The sequence below is a fragment of the Xiphophorus maculatus genome, chromosome 1 (assembly GCF_002775205.1).
Source record: "Xiphophorus maculatus strain JP 163 A chromosome 1, X_maculatus-5.0-male, whole genome shotgun sequence".
NCBI classification, from domain to species: domain Eukaryota; kingdom Metazoa; phylum Chordata; class Actinopteri; order Cyprinodontiformes; family Poeciliidae; genus Xiphophorus; species Xiphophorus maculatus.
The window spans coordinates 17,207,640-17,226,957 of NC_036443.1; the positions used below are offsets into that span (position 1 = coordinate 17,207,640).

The 19,318-nt window shown below is 35.9% G+C and overlaps 1 protein-coding gene across 2 annotated transcripts in view; it reads left to right on the top strand.

The window, feature by feature from the left end:
* The window catches only part of LOC102233586 (voltage-dependent calcium channel subunit alpha-2/delta-3), a 113,355-nt gene that overhangs the window by 56,623 nt on the left and 37,414 nt on the right, over positions 1-19,318 (top strand). The window contains exons 9-18 of one of the 2 annotated variants that reach the window (XM_023334655.1): positions 309-398; positions 1,188-1,301; positions 5,030-5,108; positions 8,946-9,079; positions 11,416-11,433; positions 15,605-15,676; positions 15,945-16,025; positions 17,299-17,373; positions 18,973-19,056; positions 19,158-19,229. In XM_023334655.1, the coding sequence (XP_023190423.1) occupies positions 309-398; positions 1,188-1,301; positions 5,030-5,108; positions 8,946-9,079; positions 11,416-11,433; positions 15,605-15,676; positions 15,945-16,025; positions 17,299-17,373; positions 18,973-19,056; positions 19,158-19,229 (819 nt within the window). The remainder of the gene's footprint in view (positions 1-308; positions 399-1,187; positions 1,302-5,029; positions 5,109-8,945; positions 9,080-11,415; positions 11,434-15,604; positions 15,677-15,944; positions 16,026-17,298; positions 17,374-18,972; positions 19,057-19,157; positions 19,230-19,318) is intronic. The other variant, XM_023334661.1, reaches the window with a different exon arrangement.

A 19,318-nucleotide genomic window follows, 5' to 3' on the forward strand; every position in this document is an offset into this window, starting at 1 on the left:
AATGTGGTCGTTGAGCCTCATAATTTGGTCCAGAGGTTTTTTTTAAGATTCCATTAGTCTGTTTATGTTGTCTCTCTCCACACACAAACAACAGTTTATATAAATTGTGTAAAAATAACATGAGCTATGTTAAGAAAAGATTAAATAAGTCTGTTCTTATATTGATAATTTCCTTAAGTTATGATTACCTCCAACTTGTTTTCTCTATAAAAAACCTAAGAGCTGTAAGTCTAGCATCTTCTGTAATTTGTAGTTCAGTTATTTGTCAGCATGACCTGAAATCCTGCCTCACTAAACTTTGTTTGCAGCATTTCCGGGAGCACCTTGATAAGCTGTTTGCTCAAGGCATTGGTATGTTGGACATAGCTCTGACGGAGGCGTTCAATCTTCTCAGTGATGTAAGTGACTCACAGAGGAACATTATTTATGCCCACACACAGACACACACTCACCTGAACAACGGTTTTATGCTAACATTTAATTAAGACTGTAATTAATAGCTCAGTTTGTAGAATTAGTACAAAAAAATCAGAGTAAACAAGGTACTTGATGACTCAGGTTGTTGTCATTAGGAACCATCAATTAATCAAATTTACATGCAAACAAGTAGACACACATGCAGTTATTAACTTGATCTGTATAATCATATCTGACAAGCAATTATCTCTTTAAATATCCTGCAATACCAACAGCTTGAAGTGTGTTTCACTGCATGCAATATTGCATTTGTAAAACATTTTCATTCTTAATATCCTCATGTCCATAGTATTATGTATATTATGTTCTGTTTGTTTCATTGTTGCAACTGAAATACATTCTATCCAATAGGCAGGAAGTAGGTAACATGACTTTTTAGTGATTAAATGTGCAGATTTAAACTGACTATGTACATACAGTCCTGTGAAAGGAATGTTTTGTTTACCTATTTTCCCCTCTCTCTTTTTTCAATTTTTTCTTTTTTTTGTTTAATTTCACTTACCAAGGCCATAACGAAATCTGTGAAACAGAATCTGTCTGAAAAGATACAGGTAGCCACAAGATCTCAAGAACCAGCACCACCCAACAAGGGTGGTGGCGTTGTGAAGGACTGGGGCCGATTTCCTGCCAATTTACTTTTTCAGGTCCTGGACGACTTGTTTGTTTTCTTAAGTTGCAAAACTTAAGTGTCATCTTCTCTCTGATTCCAGTTTAATAAGACTGGAAGGGGCAGTGAGTGTAGCCAGGCCATTATGCTGGTGACAGATGGAGCAGTCGATACATACGATGCCATCTTTGAGAAGTATAACTGGCCAGAGAGGAAGGTAAAGAAACTCCATATTTTCTTATTGGAAATATTTTTACCCTGAAAAACTACTAATCTTATTTTGAAATTAACCTTTATTCACAGATTAAACTGTTGTAAATGTCTTTCTACTAGTGTAGAAGTATTTGACCTGTGGAATCAAATAAAAAAGTTTAGCATAAGTTTTGTGGGGAAATTTACGTTCTATTCTTTGCCTGTTTTCCTTTCAAGGAAAACTGTTTTTCATTTGTTTTTTTCATCTTGGCATTCCTGAAAGTCTTTTTCCCAAAGATACTTTAGTCATGTAGGTGTGCCTTTTAGGCTTATTGTGTTCCTTTTGCTGAAAAACAGCTTTGAAAAGCAGCTTGGCATAGCGGCAGCCTTTATTAGTGAAGTTCTGCTGTGGTCATTCCCATACTGAAAGTTCCTGCAATTTCCACTTTGGATCACTGCAACTCAGTCAAAATGAAGCACACATTTTTGTTCAAATACATGCTACAATGGGTTTCTACCTCTAACACTATACTAAAGTACTATTTCCACATACTGGAGGCAACTTCTTACACATATGCTGGCCACAAACCTCCCACTGGAAAATAATTCTTTTTTTAACATCAAAGTTACATGAATCCCTTAGCAAGCACACTTATTTTAGAATAAGCGCATAGTTCTAACCACACATTTCCAGTTAAAATTAGAAGAAAAAAAATCTCCAAAACAAAATGGCTGTTTCTTCCATTAAAACAGCCAGTACAAACAACTGCAATTTTAAGCATGGAGGTCGGAGCTTAAACATGAAATTATTTAATATTTTTTGTTAGAAACATAAATGTTGACATCTACAATACATCCTAAACTCAATTTAAACATTTTTTCAGCATAATGTACATTGCTCTGGTTAAAATAAAATGGTGTTTGGTTATAATGACCATTGTTTCATTTAGAGAATAATTGAAAAGTTTCTGATGTCATTCTGTTTCTTAAGTAAGGGGGTCGTAGCATCATGTTGTGTTGGCATTGTGATGGAGGACAGCTTGGTGCGACATCATCAGAACATAAAGGGAAATTACTGAAGCAACATCCTAACACATATGACCATTGGGAAAAGAGCATGAAGTGTGTTTTAATATATTTGTCACTAAACATCTGGTTTCAGTTGTATATCTGTGTAATTTTTATTGCATCACATTATCAAAGAAATCACATTTTTATTTTATGTTATAGGAAAATAATAAAACTACCCTGAAATAAAAACCTTTATCATGACCCTATATTCATATTGTTTTTACATCAGTTTAAAATCGGTATATAAAAGGGTGCAGTTAAACTTTTTGAAGTCAGAACTAAGTCATACTAAACAAGCCTCAAGCAAAATTGTAACTCTCCAGCATAATGACTTCTCTTCAATTTCAGCTCTTGTATAGTTTGCAAAAGAATCCAGAAGATCACTAGGTATATGTAATGCATAGCTGTGCGTTCATTAATATTAATACCATTAATCTATTTTGGCAAATATAAATAGTATTGTTGTTGTGTCTATCTCTCATAGTCTGTATGAGAGCTGCCTCCAGCTCCAACACCTCCCCCTCCCACCAAATCTTGCCTCAAGTCTCAACAGCAGTGAGTGGAGAGGGGACAAGGCTGCTAGATGGTTCCATTTAGAAGAACCCCGCTGATAATAGAAGTCTTCAGTCTTTGTCACTCTTTCCAGTGTGTTTCGTTCACCCTCTTTTCCTCCACCACTGCTTTTTAATATATATATATATATATATATATATTTTTTTTTATTTTTTTTTTCCTAACTGCTTTTACGGCCTCTCCACTGTCTGACATCACACTACTGCTTGACTTTAGAAATGCAAATCAGGTACTGAATATCTTTAAGGAAATTACTGATTTATTCATGTACTATTTATTGCTGTGAAAAACATTGTTAGTGCCTAAAGTCTAAAATACAAAAAAACAAAACAAAGAAGCCTCAAGCCATGATTTTTCTTTTTTCAAAATGAAATGTGACTATGTTGATATTTTAATTAATGAAAAAAAAAAGCTAATAAAACTAAACAAAAATTCAGTTCAAATGATTTGAACACACTTAGAAGTTAGGTTGAATCATACATTTATCAATGTTTTGAAGTATTCTAAAATACTTCAGAAAGATCATCTAAGAGTAGTTTTCTGGTCTCCACCTCATTCTGTCATGCTGTTTTTCTGAAGCAGCTCCTCAACCTGTTACCAACATTAAGCTATGGAGGAAGCATATTTAGTTTGCTTGCATGTGGGATTTAATTTTGATCATGATCCATATTTCATGAACATAGTTGAGGTTTTGAACATAGCAAGGCTGGAAAATTGAAAGCTTTGTATTGTGGCTCCAACCTTTCATGACGTTCAGACAGAAGCAGCTTTGCATTATTACAGATCAGGCAACAATCCATTCATACAGCTATCGTTTCATCATACAATTACTTTTGCACAAAACACCAGACAGTCTTCCTGGGTAAGGATATTTTGAAAAGTTACTTTTGATCATATCAAAAGAGCACCTTAAAGAACATGAAAAGCTGTAAAAATTGCTTAGAAGAAAATAGAATACATTTTGAATTTGCTTTCTGATATGAACTTAGATAAACATGTATTTAAATTCTTCTTCTCATTGTCATTTTTAGTTTCAAATCCAGTGACAGATGTGCATCGCAAACAAAATTTAAGCCAAGTACACAAAACACGGAAAATTTTGGATCTTCTGTCTAGAGCTGAATAATGATCAAACCAAATGAGTGTTTTAAGTTGGTGTTGTATGCTGTAGCAAAATGCCCTGCACTTCAATTTTTGCTCAACCTAAGAGTTTCCAAACCACAGCTTTGATTAGATGTGTCTGCTTTTGCACTGCTGATTTAAATTGCTGGTTGTGGGTGACCATCATTAAGGTCTAAATAACTACCAAAGAATTACTGTTTGATAGCTAAGCTCACACACAATGAAATACACTGCAGTTGGCAGAGTCATGTTGTCTGGATGAAGTGAGGCAATGAAAAAGTCAGCCACTGAAGCCAGAACAGCTGTGCCCCCAGAGGCTTGCATCTGCGCCAATCTGGTCTGGCAAAATTCTTCTCACACAGGCATGCACACACCAGGATCCATGGACACACCTGCCAGCTATACCTTCTGCTAAAGATGTCTATAAACTGTTTGGAAAATCTGGGTTTGGCTGTAGAGAGATTGGACTTCTTATAAGTCGGATGACAGATGTCAGATTTTGCATTGAAGTCCTGCTTATCAGGACTTACATCTGTTCTCAAATGCTACGTAAATAGACGATGACAAAAATGACACATTATTTAGATAAAAACTATAAATGAAAATTGTTAATCCTTTGCATGTCCCTTTATTGCTCTAGTCCGCAGGTGCCAAACTCCAGGCCTGGAGGGCCACTGCCCTGAAACTTTTAGATGTGCCTCTGCTGCACCACACCTGAATAGAATAATTAGGTCATTAGCAAGGCTCTGGAGAACTTATCCTCACAAGAAAGAGGTAATTAAGCCATTTCATTCCATTGTTTTGTACCTGTGGCACATCTAAAAACTACAGGACAGTGGCCCTTGAGGACTGGAGTTTGACACCCTGTTCTAGTCGAATGAATCCTTTGACCTTGACTCGAGTGTTATCTTTTATAGAGTACTGTTCTGGCTTTTATCAAACTGTGATCATAATGAATAATAGTAGCAATTTGCTTTCTTTCCTTAGGTTCGAATATTCCCCTACCTGATTGGTCGGGAGTCAGCCTTTGCAGATAATTTAAAATGGATGGCGTGTGCTAACAAAGGTGGGATTTCATTACTTTTTTCTCCTTGTGGTTAGTTTTTGCATGTTACTAAGGGAGAATTCATCTCTGTATTCAGTAGCATGGGAGAGTGTGTCAGTGCTCATCAGTATTACCACTTACACATGACAGCAGGCAGCTGGTTGCAGTTGCACCAACACATCATGTCATGTTATTTCAACTTCCCCCAAGCTTAAAGTACAATGAAGAGAATACACTATTTTCTATCAGTGTTGTGGGTGGTCACTTTTGTCTCTGTGCAAAGAGCACTTTCCCCCAGGTTCTATATTTAGCCAGGAGGTGGCTGACTTAGACAGTCTGGCTCCCTTTCCTCAAGCACACTAGATAAGACTATGGAGTCACAGGTCACATAAAAGATGTGCTTGTGTATTTAGCAGCATGTCTGCACTAAAGACCAGGGCAGCCACAGCATTGTGTGGAAGCGATATCAGGGAGGGTTTCTAGTCAGCTTGAAGGTGTTAGTGGTGATGATGAGATGACTGTATTTGAGTGTGTGTCATGCTGTATAAATGTGTGTGTCAGTTGATCATACATGCAGTGACAGTCAAATTGCCTACAGTCTGCAGTTTTCTGTGTTACAACAGATTTTACATCTGACATTTTAGTTCTACTATATGTTGAGTTTGAAGCACACTGTAAAGACTTCCACAAGTAAATACAAGCTTCTTAGCTCACCTCACCTGTGCTGTGAATGGAAACTCAATCAGAATATGTAATTGTTGCTTTTAAAAGGATAAAAGTGGATTTTTGCTAATATTTTGTTGTGCTAGTGTGCTTTTTTCATTGCAATTAGCTGTGAAATGGGCAGAGAGGAAAGGAAAGACAAAAAGTTAGGAATCAAACCCCAGACAGCTGTGGGTTGTGCCCCAAACTGCCACCAAAGATATATTGATAAGACTCTGGGGGAAAAAAAAAATTGCTCTGCTGCTGTGTTTGATGCTCACTGGGAACAAGCACGCAGTCAGCTGTTTATATCATATATGGGAGTTATAGGAAATTTAAGTATTGCTTGCATGTTAAAAAATAATAATCATATATTGTTTCATGCTGAACAGATGTTATTCATTTACATTTATTTTAAATGGCTGGCTGGGGTCACAAGTCAGTTTTTTATGACAAAAACTCAAATATATTTTTGAGTATATACATTTGAGTAAAATAATAAAAAAAAAAAAAAATAACGGGCATAAAATAAAATTTTTAGAACAATCCATACATGAGAGTTTTGACATATATTAATATTAATGTGAATTAAGCATTTTTAAGGTGTTAAATGCAATCTAATTAGTTTCTTAACTATTTGTTTCTCATGCTAAGTTAGTCTAAATCAGTTTTACTGGAAATAGTCTGAATTGATGTTTCTTGTTTAAGTTGGCTACATTTACTCACAATTCAGCAGGTTGCTGCTAACTCTATCACACTTTAGTGACTAAAAACTTAAAATCAAGTTTACTTCTTCTTGCATTTTTCTCAAAGTTCATGACATTTATATCGATTCAGTCACATATCACTTTTTTAAGTAACCTTTCATCAAATCTTTTTTAGTACAAGGCTATCCATTGTTTAGTAGTTGTGTTTTCACATCATGATGCATTTTTTACTCCCACTTCATCATATTCATGTGTAAGGACACCTTGAGAGATTTGGCTTACATATGCTGTATATGTCAAACCAAGGTTCTTTTAAAAACAATTTTTCTGCCCTTGCCGTTTCAGGCCAGCATATGTCTAGCATGTGTAACAGGTGTGCTGTGTCACTGAGACCAGAGCACATTCATTATTCTTTTGGCCAGTTCATCTCACTGGCCCCAGTTGCTCAGCCTGAAGGACACCCTCAGCCTTCCAGAGGGAGCAGTCATTCTCAGGTCTCTCTTGTGATGAACGATGCATTGAAGCTGAGAGTCTGCTTGCTGTGTGATGCAAGCAAGTGTATGAATATGTTATGTTATGTTATTGTATTCAGATAATCACTAAATTCACATGATCTGCTCTAGATCAGTTTTACAGTTACCAGATTGGTACAGTTGCCAAAGTTTCAGGTTTTTTAAAAACCGATGTCCATTTTAATTCATCTTTAGATGTAACACAGGTACAAATTCAGAATTGGGTGTTAATTGGTAGTGTTAAAGAGTGATGTTTGTTGCTTGGATTTTATTTTTGCGTGTACACGTTGCCTTTTTTTACCTCATAGTGTAAAGATTTTGCTGGGAAACAGTGACCCTAAAATCTATTTCTTTGAGCTGTGCTTTTCTGCTTGACTGCTTTGCACTGATGGAGGCTGTTTGCTCTTTTTCCGTTTGAGTGGAAACTTGTTGGACTCACTCTTTTCTCTTTTTCATGTGTCGTTTCTTGTGCTCCGTCTCACTGTTGTCCTGATTTACTTTCCAGCTTTCTTTCCTCCTGCCGAGATAACAGTATTCCCTCCTCCACATGTACATTAGTGCCATAATGATGGCATTACCGCTCAAGGAAATGGCACCGCATTTGGGTTTTCTGAGAATAGCTTTTACATCACATTTGCATACCACTTAATCATCCACAAACCCATGCTGCTTTGCTCTGACTTGAACAGTCTTTTGCTATTTCTCATACATACATATATCCAGGTTGCCGTCTTTTCTACCAAGTAAATCTCTGCTGCCCTCTGTATTCAGCTTTGTTACAGAGACAAGTATGCAAGTATGATGTTAATAACTTGGAAAGGATTACTGCCACTGAATCTCATCTCTTACAACCTGGAGCAAACAGATATACATACAGACATCTGCTCTTGATCAGTTTTGGTTGTATAACAGACTTTTAATTAATAAATTGAGTTTGAGACAAAAGTAGGTTTGAGATGTAAGTCAATAAAGCTTTATTATATGTTTGAATTTTACCAGTTTCAGTTGTGTTGTAGTCACATATTTTCTGTGTTCTTTCCAGGGGTTGGTTTTGATATTGACATACATGTCTAACAAACAAAGCTCTCTAATTTTCGCTCTTAAAATATTTGACTGGTTTGAGCAGATAAGCCATGACATGAAATAAAATACTATTACACAGAAATGAAAAATGTTTTCAATGAAAGTGCAGAGTGCATCAAAAACTACATATTTACATGGAGCATGATAATAAAATAATGTTACATTATCTATGCCCCTACCAGATTTAGATTTAAATGTACTTTTAGTTCAACCAAGAAATGCATTTCTAACATAGACATCTCAAGACAATGAATCAATGTAAACAGCTTGACATTGCTGAAACATTTCAAAACATTTTTCTTTACTTCCACTCACAGTTGGCATGTTGTTAAAACATTATTTTAAATATAAATCTGCCAAGAGTTTTGAGTGCCAGGATTAGAAAAGATGTCAGTAATGCATTGTAAATATTAAATCAAGAGAGACTGTATGGCATTTCCTACCACTGATCAAATTAGATACCTTATAGATCTTAAATTTTAACAAGTGTTATTTACATATTTTTTTTATTTTCTCAAAATTATGTCAAAATGATCTTATACTTTTATGGCATTCGCTAACTATCATACAGTTACAGTTTTTTGAAAGTGTGCAATGGAATGAAAAAAAAAAGCCATTTCAAGTATTTTTGACATGTCTGAAAAAACATCCGTAGTCCCTTTTTTGAAGATAATACCCTATGGATAATACAGCAGCAGATTTGTGTGGGGTATGCATTAAATCCAGGAATAAGTATATTTCTTTCTTTTGTTTTTCTGGTAGCATTCTTTGCTAGTTTTCAGTAACTCAGTCATAGTTTACAAAAACAAACTGTTTGGGATGACTGCGAATTGACTTGTTCCCTTTCTCTGCAGGTTACTTCACTCAAATTTCTACGCTGGCTGATGTTCAAGAGAATGTGATGGAGTATCTCCATGTCCTGAGTCGTCCCAAAGTTATTGACCGGGAGCATGACACAGTGTGGACTGAGGCATACATCGACAGCACTGTGAGTGGATCCTTGTTTTCCCGCTTTCACTTCATTTGTTGGAATGTAATACTTTGCTTTGGACTCAGAGAACATCCAAACTTTACATAACACATTTTATTTATGCTTATGTTCAAAAACGGCTTTAGCATTTGGAGAATATATGAAATATATAATTAAGATAAGAATGAATGTGAATTAAACACATCAGAGAGCTGAAAATGTGTCTGTCTGAGTGCCAGTGTACCAGTGTGTGAAAGTGTCTGCTAGTATGTGCAACAGATGGATTCATTAAGGAAATTAGCCTCTTGTGGACATTTAGGAGCCTTGTAGCATGAGCAGAACATTGGCCATAGCCAAAATTGCATATGGCATACAATTGTTTTTTATTACAAAAAGGCTTTCAAACTTGCATAGAAGCTTAGATACCTTTGTCATGCTTTATCATTATGCGGTATGTATCCATTGTTCAAATAATAATCACACTGAAAAGAGAGTGATGATTTGCACACATGGTTTATGGCAAAAAATAGACAAATAAAGACTATCATTTTACATTTTTGTTTTTTGAGCTTTGTTTTTATACAAAAAGGAACTATTTGCTTTAAGACATTGTTTACCCAAAGATCTCTTTTGATAGCAGAAAATTTACAATAATTTTCTATAATTTTCTGAAAGAATATTGAATTTCATAATCATAAAACTTTTCTAGGAGATTTTTGTTTGTTTTTTTCCTAATGTGTATGAAACTGAAGAATGGTGGGATACAATGGCAATTGGGAGAACTTGATCCAGAACCAACAAAGCACAAGGACAAAATACATAGAGTATGCAACAGAACAAGCTTTTATAAACCGTGAGGGTCTGGTAATCAACAAGGAAAACATAGATATACAGAGGGCATTACCAAATGTATTAAATTTTATTATATAATAGAACATTAAAATATGTTTGTTTTATGGAATTTACAGTTTATTTTATCCAATGAGAAATACAAATGAGGATGTAGTGATGTGGTTAACATCAAAGCTAACAATAAGCTACGTTTAAGGAAGAACATAAGTCAGGTTCTGCCACGGGTGACAGTGTAGAAATAGTGCAGGTATAGAGATGTGTGCAGAAAGGTGCCTTCCTTAAGGTAGGAGCTGTTCTCTAAAGAGACGGGTCTTCAAGGTTTTCCTGCACATAGACAAGAATCTGCCTGCTCTTGTAGCACTTGGTAGGTACCATTTTGGACAAAGGTGCTGCATTCAAATAGAGCATTCAAGTAGATACGGCCCTTTGCATAAAGCACTTTGTAGACTAACATCAGTAACTTGAATTTCATGCTGGATGTTATGGGTATCCAGTGTAGTTCAATGAATAGAGGGATAATTTTGCTCTTTTAGGCTTATTAAAGGCCAGACACACTGCTATGTTCTGGACCATCTGTAGAGCTCTTAGGCTGGGGGACGAGTTAGGAGGCCTTGGCAGTAGAAAATGCAGAGTACAGCATTGTGTTGTGCTTTTCTCAATGCAGCAGCACAAGCTTGTCTTGATTAGGGAAAGTTTGGATGTTGATGGTTCTGTAAACTGTCTGCTATTAGCTGTCACTCTCTTGGTAAAAAAATAAGGCAAATATTCTACTGTCAGATACTAGTAGGTGGTGGAGGCGAAGGTTTAAACAGTGAGAATTTTTTCAATGTAGATATACTTTTTTTACATCATTTGCAGGGAACGGTGATGGTAGTGCTTTAATTTTTGCTATATCTACTCTAACAAAAATTAGATTTGTGCCATTTTCTTCCCCAGCTCTAAAATTAGGCACAATACACAGTCATAATCCTGGAGTATTTAGCCACACATGTATTTTGTGTTTTACTCAAGTACAAAAGTGTATAGTAAGACAAACATCTGTTCTCAATAATTATTTCTCTAGATTAATAAAATAAAATGTATAAGGAGATTATTGTAGATGCTGTCTGTCAGAAGCAAAATCCAAATGTTCAACACTAAATTAAAAACAACTGTTTCTCTTCACAGATCTCCTCATGTTCTATCCTCTGTTCTGATGTTCTGTCGTCTGTAGTATTTCTCTGTAGCATTGAAAATGACTCAATTCACTTACCAGACATCAGCAGTTTAACTAATTATTCCCTCTTCGCCAACCCTCAGTGTCAGAAAGCTCTTCTTACTTTACACTGCAACTGTTTTGAAGTTGCGGTTTTTGTGAACAGCAAATAAGTGTGTTTTTTACACTCTCTACCACTCTGTTCAACAAAAACTGCATTGAAAGGCTTTCTGACACTTATCCACAAATGTTTTTGACCCTTTTCTCCTCCCCCTCCTCCTTCCTTCTGTAAATTGCTCTCCTTAAGCTCCCCCAAGCACAAAAGGTAAAACATCCGGTTTGAGGCCATCGTAATGCTGTTTGTTGGGTGCTGCTGTATGTTTATGTACATTTTGTGCATGCAGGCTTTGGTTTAAAATATCTATGAGATTACCGCATTGTTTGGGGACGCTAACTGTGATACTCATGACATTAATTTTGTGTGGTACTTGTATGCTGTTTGTCGAGTTAATGGCTCGAGTCATGCATCTTGGAAGTCTTTTGCATGTGTGATTAAACAAACGTGTGCGCTCTCACTCATTCATCAGTGATGTTAGCTGTGATTTTCGATTATTTCCATTCAGACAGTTTGGTCGTCTGTGTAAATGTGTGGTTACATTTTGCTCTTCTGGGTGTTTTATGCATTTATTTGTTTCTGTGTAGTTCTCTAAAATAAGCGGTTTCATTGTGTTCTTGGTGGAAATCCAATAGTTCATAATGACCATGCCAGGATGTTCTGATTTTGATGCCTTTTATCATTTTTAGTTGCTTAGTTTTTGTAATGTATAAATTGGATTGGTAACAATAAGGACCTATGTAATCGCAGCAATGAACAAAAGGATGCTTTGCCTCCCCACCAGCATGAGCAGTTCACTGAGCTGTGTCTTTTGACAGCTGAAAGGCTGGAGATATTGCAAAGAGTTGTTCATGTCAGGAATTTGATCTCATCGACATCGAAATGGGTACAGGTGGATGGATGTAGACACTTTTTGGACACACTAACTAGAATTAACAAGAAATATGCATTGATTCTGTCTTTTGTCAGTGTCAGTGAAAGCACTGACAAGCAAAGTGAAAGCACTTTTGTCCTAACACTATTTTATTCCAGGCTTTAACACTCAAACATCCATGAAAAACACTTGCACTGGCTTGGCCTGAGTGGCAGATAAGAATATTTGGCTTAAAAAGTGATGTCCATTAGGGCTTGGTGTTCTGGAGATCATATGCATCAACTTTCCAGCTGCAAGGTCATACTATTTTTCCTGTTCACTCCAGGTCCTTTTCACTGTAACTCAGCCATCATCCCTTTGTTTGTATTCATTTGCTCTCTCTCCCTTTACTAGGCTGTCTTTTAAAATCTCTCACAGGAAAAGCAATCATGCATGCTGAAATGAACCCCTACGGGCAATTTAGGGAGACCAATTAACCCAGCATGTGCATTTTTTGATTGTGGGTGAAAGACGCCACAATCAAGAACCTTGTTGCACCAAGAACATTGTTGCAGCAAGGCAACAAACCTAACAGCCACTGTGCAGTCTTCTCACAACTTACAGAACATATTAGTGGAGCCACAACACACCTTCAAGGGTCTGTAAGAGCTTATGCTTTTTGAGGGATCAGGGCTGGTCAGTACCGAAACAGAGACCGACCTTCTATTAGGCAGGCGGTCATGCAATTGGTAAAGATGTGTGGAAAAATATGGGACTGGTGGAAGAGTGTTTTTTTTTTTTATTAATCATGAGTTCAAATAAGTTGAAGAAACACTAGATAAAACAAATGAGAAAATTGCGCCCAGTGTATTGTCTGCCTATCAAGATTTGAAAAATCGCTGCCCAAAGAATCATAACAGATGACTACAAAAACTTCACAGTTTAAAAGGAAAAGTGTTACCTCTGATTAAGGGGGATTTGAAAGAGTCATGGATATTGGCAGAACACCTGTGCACTATAATTGTTTGTTGAATCATTGCCAGCTTTTTTGGCTGTGGAGTATATTCTTAGTTCTCTTACAGAAGCCAACAAGGAGTGGTTTTTAGCTCTAGTGGTTTGCACAGAGCAGCATCATTAAACCTTGTCTCCAAGGCAACAAGGGTCACCTCATCTACCAGCACACAATTTGTCATAGTAACCTAGATTATGAGGTTTTCCAATAAAATACCAAACACAGGTCAGGGGTGTGCATCTAAGCTGTCTGAGGGGCTACAGGTGTCTGTGTATTTATGTCAGAGGAGTGGAAAAACATTAAACCATACTGATTTGTTTTTCATCCCCAAGCCTGTACAAGGAAAACATCTCTTCTGTGTAATTTACTGTGGGTAGAGAAATCCCTAAAGGTCATGACAGAGTAAACTGACACAAATGGGTAGTAAATTATTTTGCATTTTAATGAGTCTATGTTAAAAGATAAATTCAAGAGACTCAAGGGTGCAGCAGCTTTGGTGCTTGTCTTTTATTGATAAATAAAGTTACTCTAGACAACTAATCCTCAAACTTTAAACACTGAATATTTTGAATGATTGGTATTAAAACCCTATTCTTTTTCTGTGACTAGTTTGGACAATAAGCACAGGTTTAAAATCCTCTTTTTAAAAAGTAGAATTAAGGAACACCTTCTGTCACTAATTCTTTTGCCTGTTTACCTTCTTCATTCCCTTATCATCAAGCATTAAGTATGCTTTTTCCCAAAGCAGCTGGAGGAGGGTAGACTTTCACAAAGTGCTGTTATACTAAAATAAATAACTTCTTAGATTAATGTTCATGTGCAGAGAGTATTCAGTGAAGGGACTGCTTGTCGCTTTGGTGATATATGATCCAATAGACCCCTGCTTGAAAATAGATTTTGTATTTTTAGATGATGCTTTGCTCGTTCCTCCTGTCCTTTGATCGATCACATTCTCCAGCAGCAAGGCCATCTATTGTAACAACAGCTGTACTTAGGTGTGCTTTGTTCTCTCTTTGATGTCTAATGCTGCACACTGGATTGCTATTACCAGCTGTCTGAGCACAGGTCACCAATTCCCTTTTCCTCGCTGTCTGAGGGAGACAGAATGGAGACCAAGTGTCCTTTCATTTGCCTGTTTATTACTGTTTGTAGAAGAGGTGAGCAGTGAAAGAAGTACGTTGTGCTGGAGGACTAATAGTGGGTGACTGATTAAATAGTGTTAGTCTCAACAAAAATGATTAAAGATGTATGATTTTGAAGTAAATACAGTGACATCAAAGAAAACAGTTGCCTCTTCTAGTCATGGTTGCTCTATCATATTCTAGCTGACGGATGCACTGACTTTGGATTTCAGAGTGGAACACCAGCCTGAATTGTGTTTCTTGACACTCTTCCTCTTGACTCTGGGAAATGAAATGCAAATCTTGATATTTCTGGATCTTTTCTCTGGTTCAAGAGTGGCTTGTAACAATCAGCAGTCTTTGTGAACATAATCCAAATTAATAAATGGGGTTCCCCTCATAAACCTTTCAAGGCTGTCCTGTTGTTTACAGACATTTTCTACCAAACTTTTTCTTCAAATCAACTTTCTGTTTAAATATGCTTGCATACACTTCTCTATCTTTAGGAAATTTATCTTTTGCGGCTTACCACCGCATGGCTTAGTGACTGTCTGTTGGACAATTGTCAAGTCAACATTATTTGTTTATGTTAAAAGTTGATCTCATGTAATACTGAAATTTTCTGAGAAACTGACTTGGGTTTCATTAACTTAATGCATAACAATCAAAATGAACAAAAATTGAAAATTCAAATATGTACAAATAGTAGTACAAATATGTACTACAGACATGTAGTTATCTGAATTATATCTGAGATTCATTTTTATTGTAATTACTAAAAGAGGTTTCTCTAACATTCTGACTGAGATGCTCTACTGCTATGGCATAGAAAAAGCAACATTTTGCATTTCTTTAGTTATTTTATGGCAGAAATAAATGTAGTGTTAAATAATTGTGAGCTTCTTTTTATATACATTTCTGACTAGACAAGGAAAGATAAATGTGAAATTAAATATCATAATTATTCCAACACTTTTTTGTAATCATTATACCTATATCTAAACTGGAAAACGTGTTAAGCTTCTTTTCCACAGGATCAAAGACAGACTCTGAACACATTTTAAGGCAAATAAAGACCATGAATAAAACATGCCATGGATGTTTTGAAGATCCCTCAAGAAAATTATATGACTGAAGCTGCTGTAGAAATCGAATCACCTTCATTACTTAAGTGGTACATTTTATGCAGACTGAAAAAAAATGTACTCATTGTCATAAAGGAAGATGTTTCATACAATATGCTTTGAACGATTCAGCATTAGTGTGCCTATAGTTAGATTTTGTTTGTTTCTATAACAATTGTATTTCATATTTAGCTTCCCTCTTCTCTCATGCCCTCATTTTTCTTGCTTCTTTTCATACTCCATCACTGATTATCTCTCACAATGCCATCAGTCGGATGATGGTCAAGGTCCAGTCCTGATGACAACAGTAGCAATGCCAGTGTTCAGTACCAAGAATGAGACTGTAAGTCCACATAAAGTTCTATATAGACTTAAAGATTCATTTTCGTTGGCCATTTAACTCAAGTAAATGTCACATCCACATTATGTAAGGATGCTTACATAATAATTACATAATTTCATTCTGATTGGTAAATTAGGACACAGTAGAACATAAATTTTATTTGGGTTATATATTTAAATAGTTGTAAGTAGTGTCTCAGTTGGATCTTGAGTGCAAAATTGTTTTTCAAACAAACTGAAAATCTGTAAAATGTTTTTGTTTTTTTCAGAGAAACAGAGGAATCCTGCTTGGGGTGGTTGGGACAGATGTGCCAGTTTCTGAGCTGCTCAAAACCATTCCCAAATATAAGGTAACACACACAAACTAATTTCTTTTAGATAACTCCTTTTACATAATGAGTTCAGCCATGCATCTCAACAAAAGAGCATGACATAAAAAAATACATTATTGCAGTAATTTAGTTTGAGAAGTGAAAGTCATATATTGCATGCATTTCAGTTTGCAAGTATTCATACCTTTGGCAGATTTAGGTTGTAAATTATTGAAGTTTTGCCAATATTTTTTAAGTCATAGAATGTCAAGGGTTTCTTTCAAATTATGTAAAACTTGATACATTTTAAATTCATTTTAGGCTATAAATACTAAAAGTACTCATAACCTTCTCAAAAATTAGCAGACAAATTTTAATTTCCTTACAAAAATCAAACCACTTTTCTGGGTTTTTCCCACTTTTTAAGTGTATGTTTATGGATTATACCTTTATTTTAAACAGAGAGGGGGACAGACACAACAGTAAGGTTAGTCCATCCCTTCAGTCAATAAGTAGTGGTGATGAGGAGAATCCCTTGCAAAAACCCATGAACATGACTGACACCCATAAGAGAAGCAGCATCTGGCTGCTAAAGATATATAATATAAATGATGTGTTTGTTCAGTAGATTTGCTTGCAGTGCTTTGTTCATTTATTTGTGTTACTTAAATTTTTTATTAAAATATTATACAAAAGTAAGAGTCTGCTTTTGTAACAGAACAAATGCATACAATTGAATTACAGATCAAATCTGAATTCGGATTCAAATTAATTCAATAGATATTCTAATTTATTTAGAAGCCCAAATAAAAGATAAACAGCACCATGTTTGCGCCTTTGTTATACAAATGAAAAATGTATGTTTTTAGTTGTAACATTGCATTTAGTTTACTTAATTTGTTGCATTGTCCAATCCAAAACCATAAGATAGAATTCATATCAAGGTCATAAGTTGATTTATTAAAGTTCTTTGGAGGCTTTCACACTTTTTCCACAATTCCTTACTAAAAGAAAAACATGTTGGAAGCATGTAAAGCTACATGTAGTACATTTTGTGTATTTTTGTCGCCAGATTTCTTGTACTGATTTCTTTTACTTCACTGATATCTAGCTAGATTTTGGCTTGGTAAAGTGGATTATTTGTCCAGATATGAATGAATTAATCTCTTCTTACCGAGTTTCATCACAGAAACTATGATTCCAATTTCAGAGAAATGACAAAGAGCTTGATTGGTTCAGATTTATAATGAGGTACAAATTTGTTGTGCATCATTTATGTGTTTCTATGTTTATGTTTATCAATCTGTCCTAGCTGGGTATTCACGGCTATGCCTTTGCAATCACCAACAATGGCTACATCCTCACTCACCCAGATCTACGGCCACTTGTGAGTATCTCAAATGCTCAAAGTTTAATTCTACTAACTCAGCAATCCTGCAGAAGTTGGAACTTCAATCTATTGCATTATTCTGAACAAATCTCACAAATAATAATAATAATAATAATAATAATAATAATAATAATAATAATAATAATAATAATAATAATAAAACCAAATCTTGCTTCAGCATTAAGATAGACTAAAGATCAGTTTGGCACAAAAAATAAGTGTGTGCGCTCTGTTCTGTGTCCTGTCAGCTTCTTAGCAGTGTGGCCTATGTAGATGAGGAGAGTATTTCCCAGCCCTCTGCTGCTCTCTGAATAGACAGAGATAGGGCTACTGAATGGCTGTGATTAACTCTATTGTACTCACCCACTCCCTTCACAAGAGAGTGAAGGAAGTTAGCATACTGACAGGAGGGGCTCAGGGAGTTGACAATGTCCAAAATGTTATAAAAGCGGAAGCAAGAGGGAAAAGGTGGAGGGTACACACTCGGATGAAAAAAAAGGAAGACATAATGATGGATGTGGAAGGAACAGATGAGGAGAGGGCAGACAGTGAAGCAGACAGACAGAGAGTTTAATAATGGTCTAATTAAAGACATTAATGAACAGCAACTGTTGAGAGGTCTGAGGTGCTCCTTACTGACAGATTCCTGGAAGCATTTATAAGTACATCTTAAAATACGCACATATGGAGGAATTCATCAGTTAAGGAGCAACTTTTTGCTTTATGTCACCTTTACAAAATGATCAGATTAAGCAGCTGACTAGCAACCAGCCAGTGGGTTGAACAGTATTGAGCATTAGGTACTGCATCACTGTAGCTGATGCTCAATTGGTACCAAAAGGCCCATAGTGTACCAATAAATTATTCCACCACACCTTTATGCTACAGCCACTAATGTGAAATCTTGGTATAAGAAGGATGGATTTGTATTCTTATCCTGTTTATGCCAAAATCTCACTCTACCATTACAAATGGCAATTCACTAATCTCCTTGTTATAGCAGCATATATATATATATATATATATATATATAATTTGTAAAAAATTAAATTCACACCTATTTTGGTGAAAGTGGCTTGCTTGAAACTGAAGTGATTATTCACTGGATTTTACAAAGCCAAACCATTGCTCATATAATAAAAGGTTATAGCTCTTTGGTGAAATGACAATATGAAGTTCCTTGAAAAATTATTCGTCAAATCTGTGACCTGAGCGTTTTAGCAATTAAAGGTATTGTCAGATTCACCACCACATCTCCACTGTTTGCTGTGTTTTATCACCATTGTAAAAGCATGTATCTTCATGTTTGTGGCTCAGATATTCGATTTCTAACCATGAGAAATGCTACTACTTTAAGAAAACTGGGTTCAAACGGTTGAAAAGACAATGTTCTGAGGTGCAACATATTTAATCACTAATTGAATAAGTGAAAATATAGAAGCATGTACATTTATCTTATGCATTCATGGTGTTTACTAGTATTTTATTTATCTTGGCATATGAATATTGAGTTGAAAGTTTATTATGATTATGTTGAACTTGCAGTCTAATGCTTATTTTCATTTTTGGTTGAATTTGTGTTCTCATGATGTCCAGTATGGTGATGGCAAAAAGCGAAGGAAGCCGAACTACAGCAGTGTGGATCTGTCTGAAGTGGAATGGGAGGATAAGGATGACACGGTCAGACACCAGCAAATCTACATTAAGCCTCACCACAGTGCTGTTCTGAATATCTGAAGATCTACAAGGCTTTTCTGTGTCTGCCTTTTGTGTGTTTCTAGTTGAGAAATGCCATGGTCAACAGGAAGACGGGGACCTTCTCCATGGAGGTGACGAAGAGTGTGGACAAAGGGGTAAACTGTCCAAAATTCAGAAAACACTAGCACTTATTTGCCTCCAAAAGGTTTATGAGCAAAACAACCCAACAGTGAGAATTCACTCT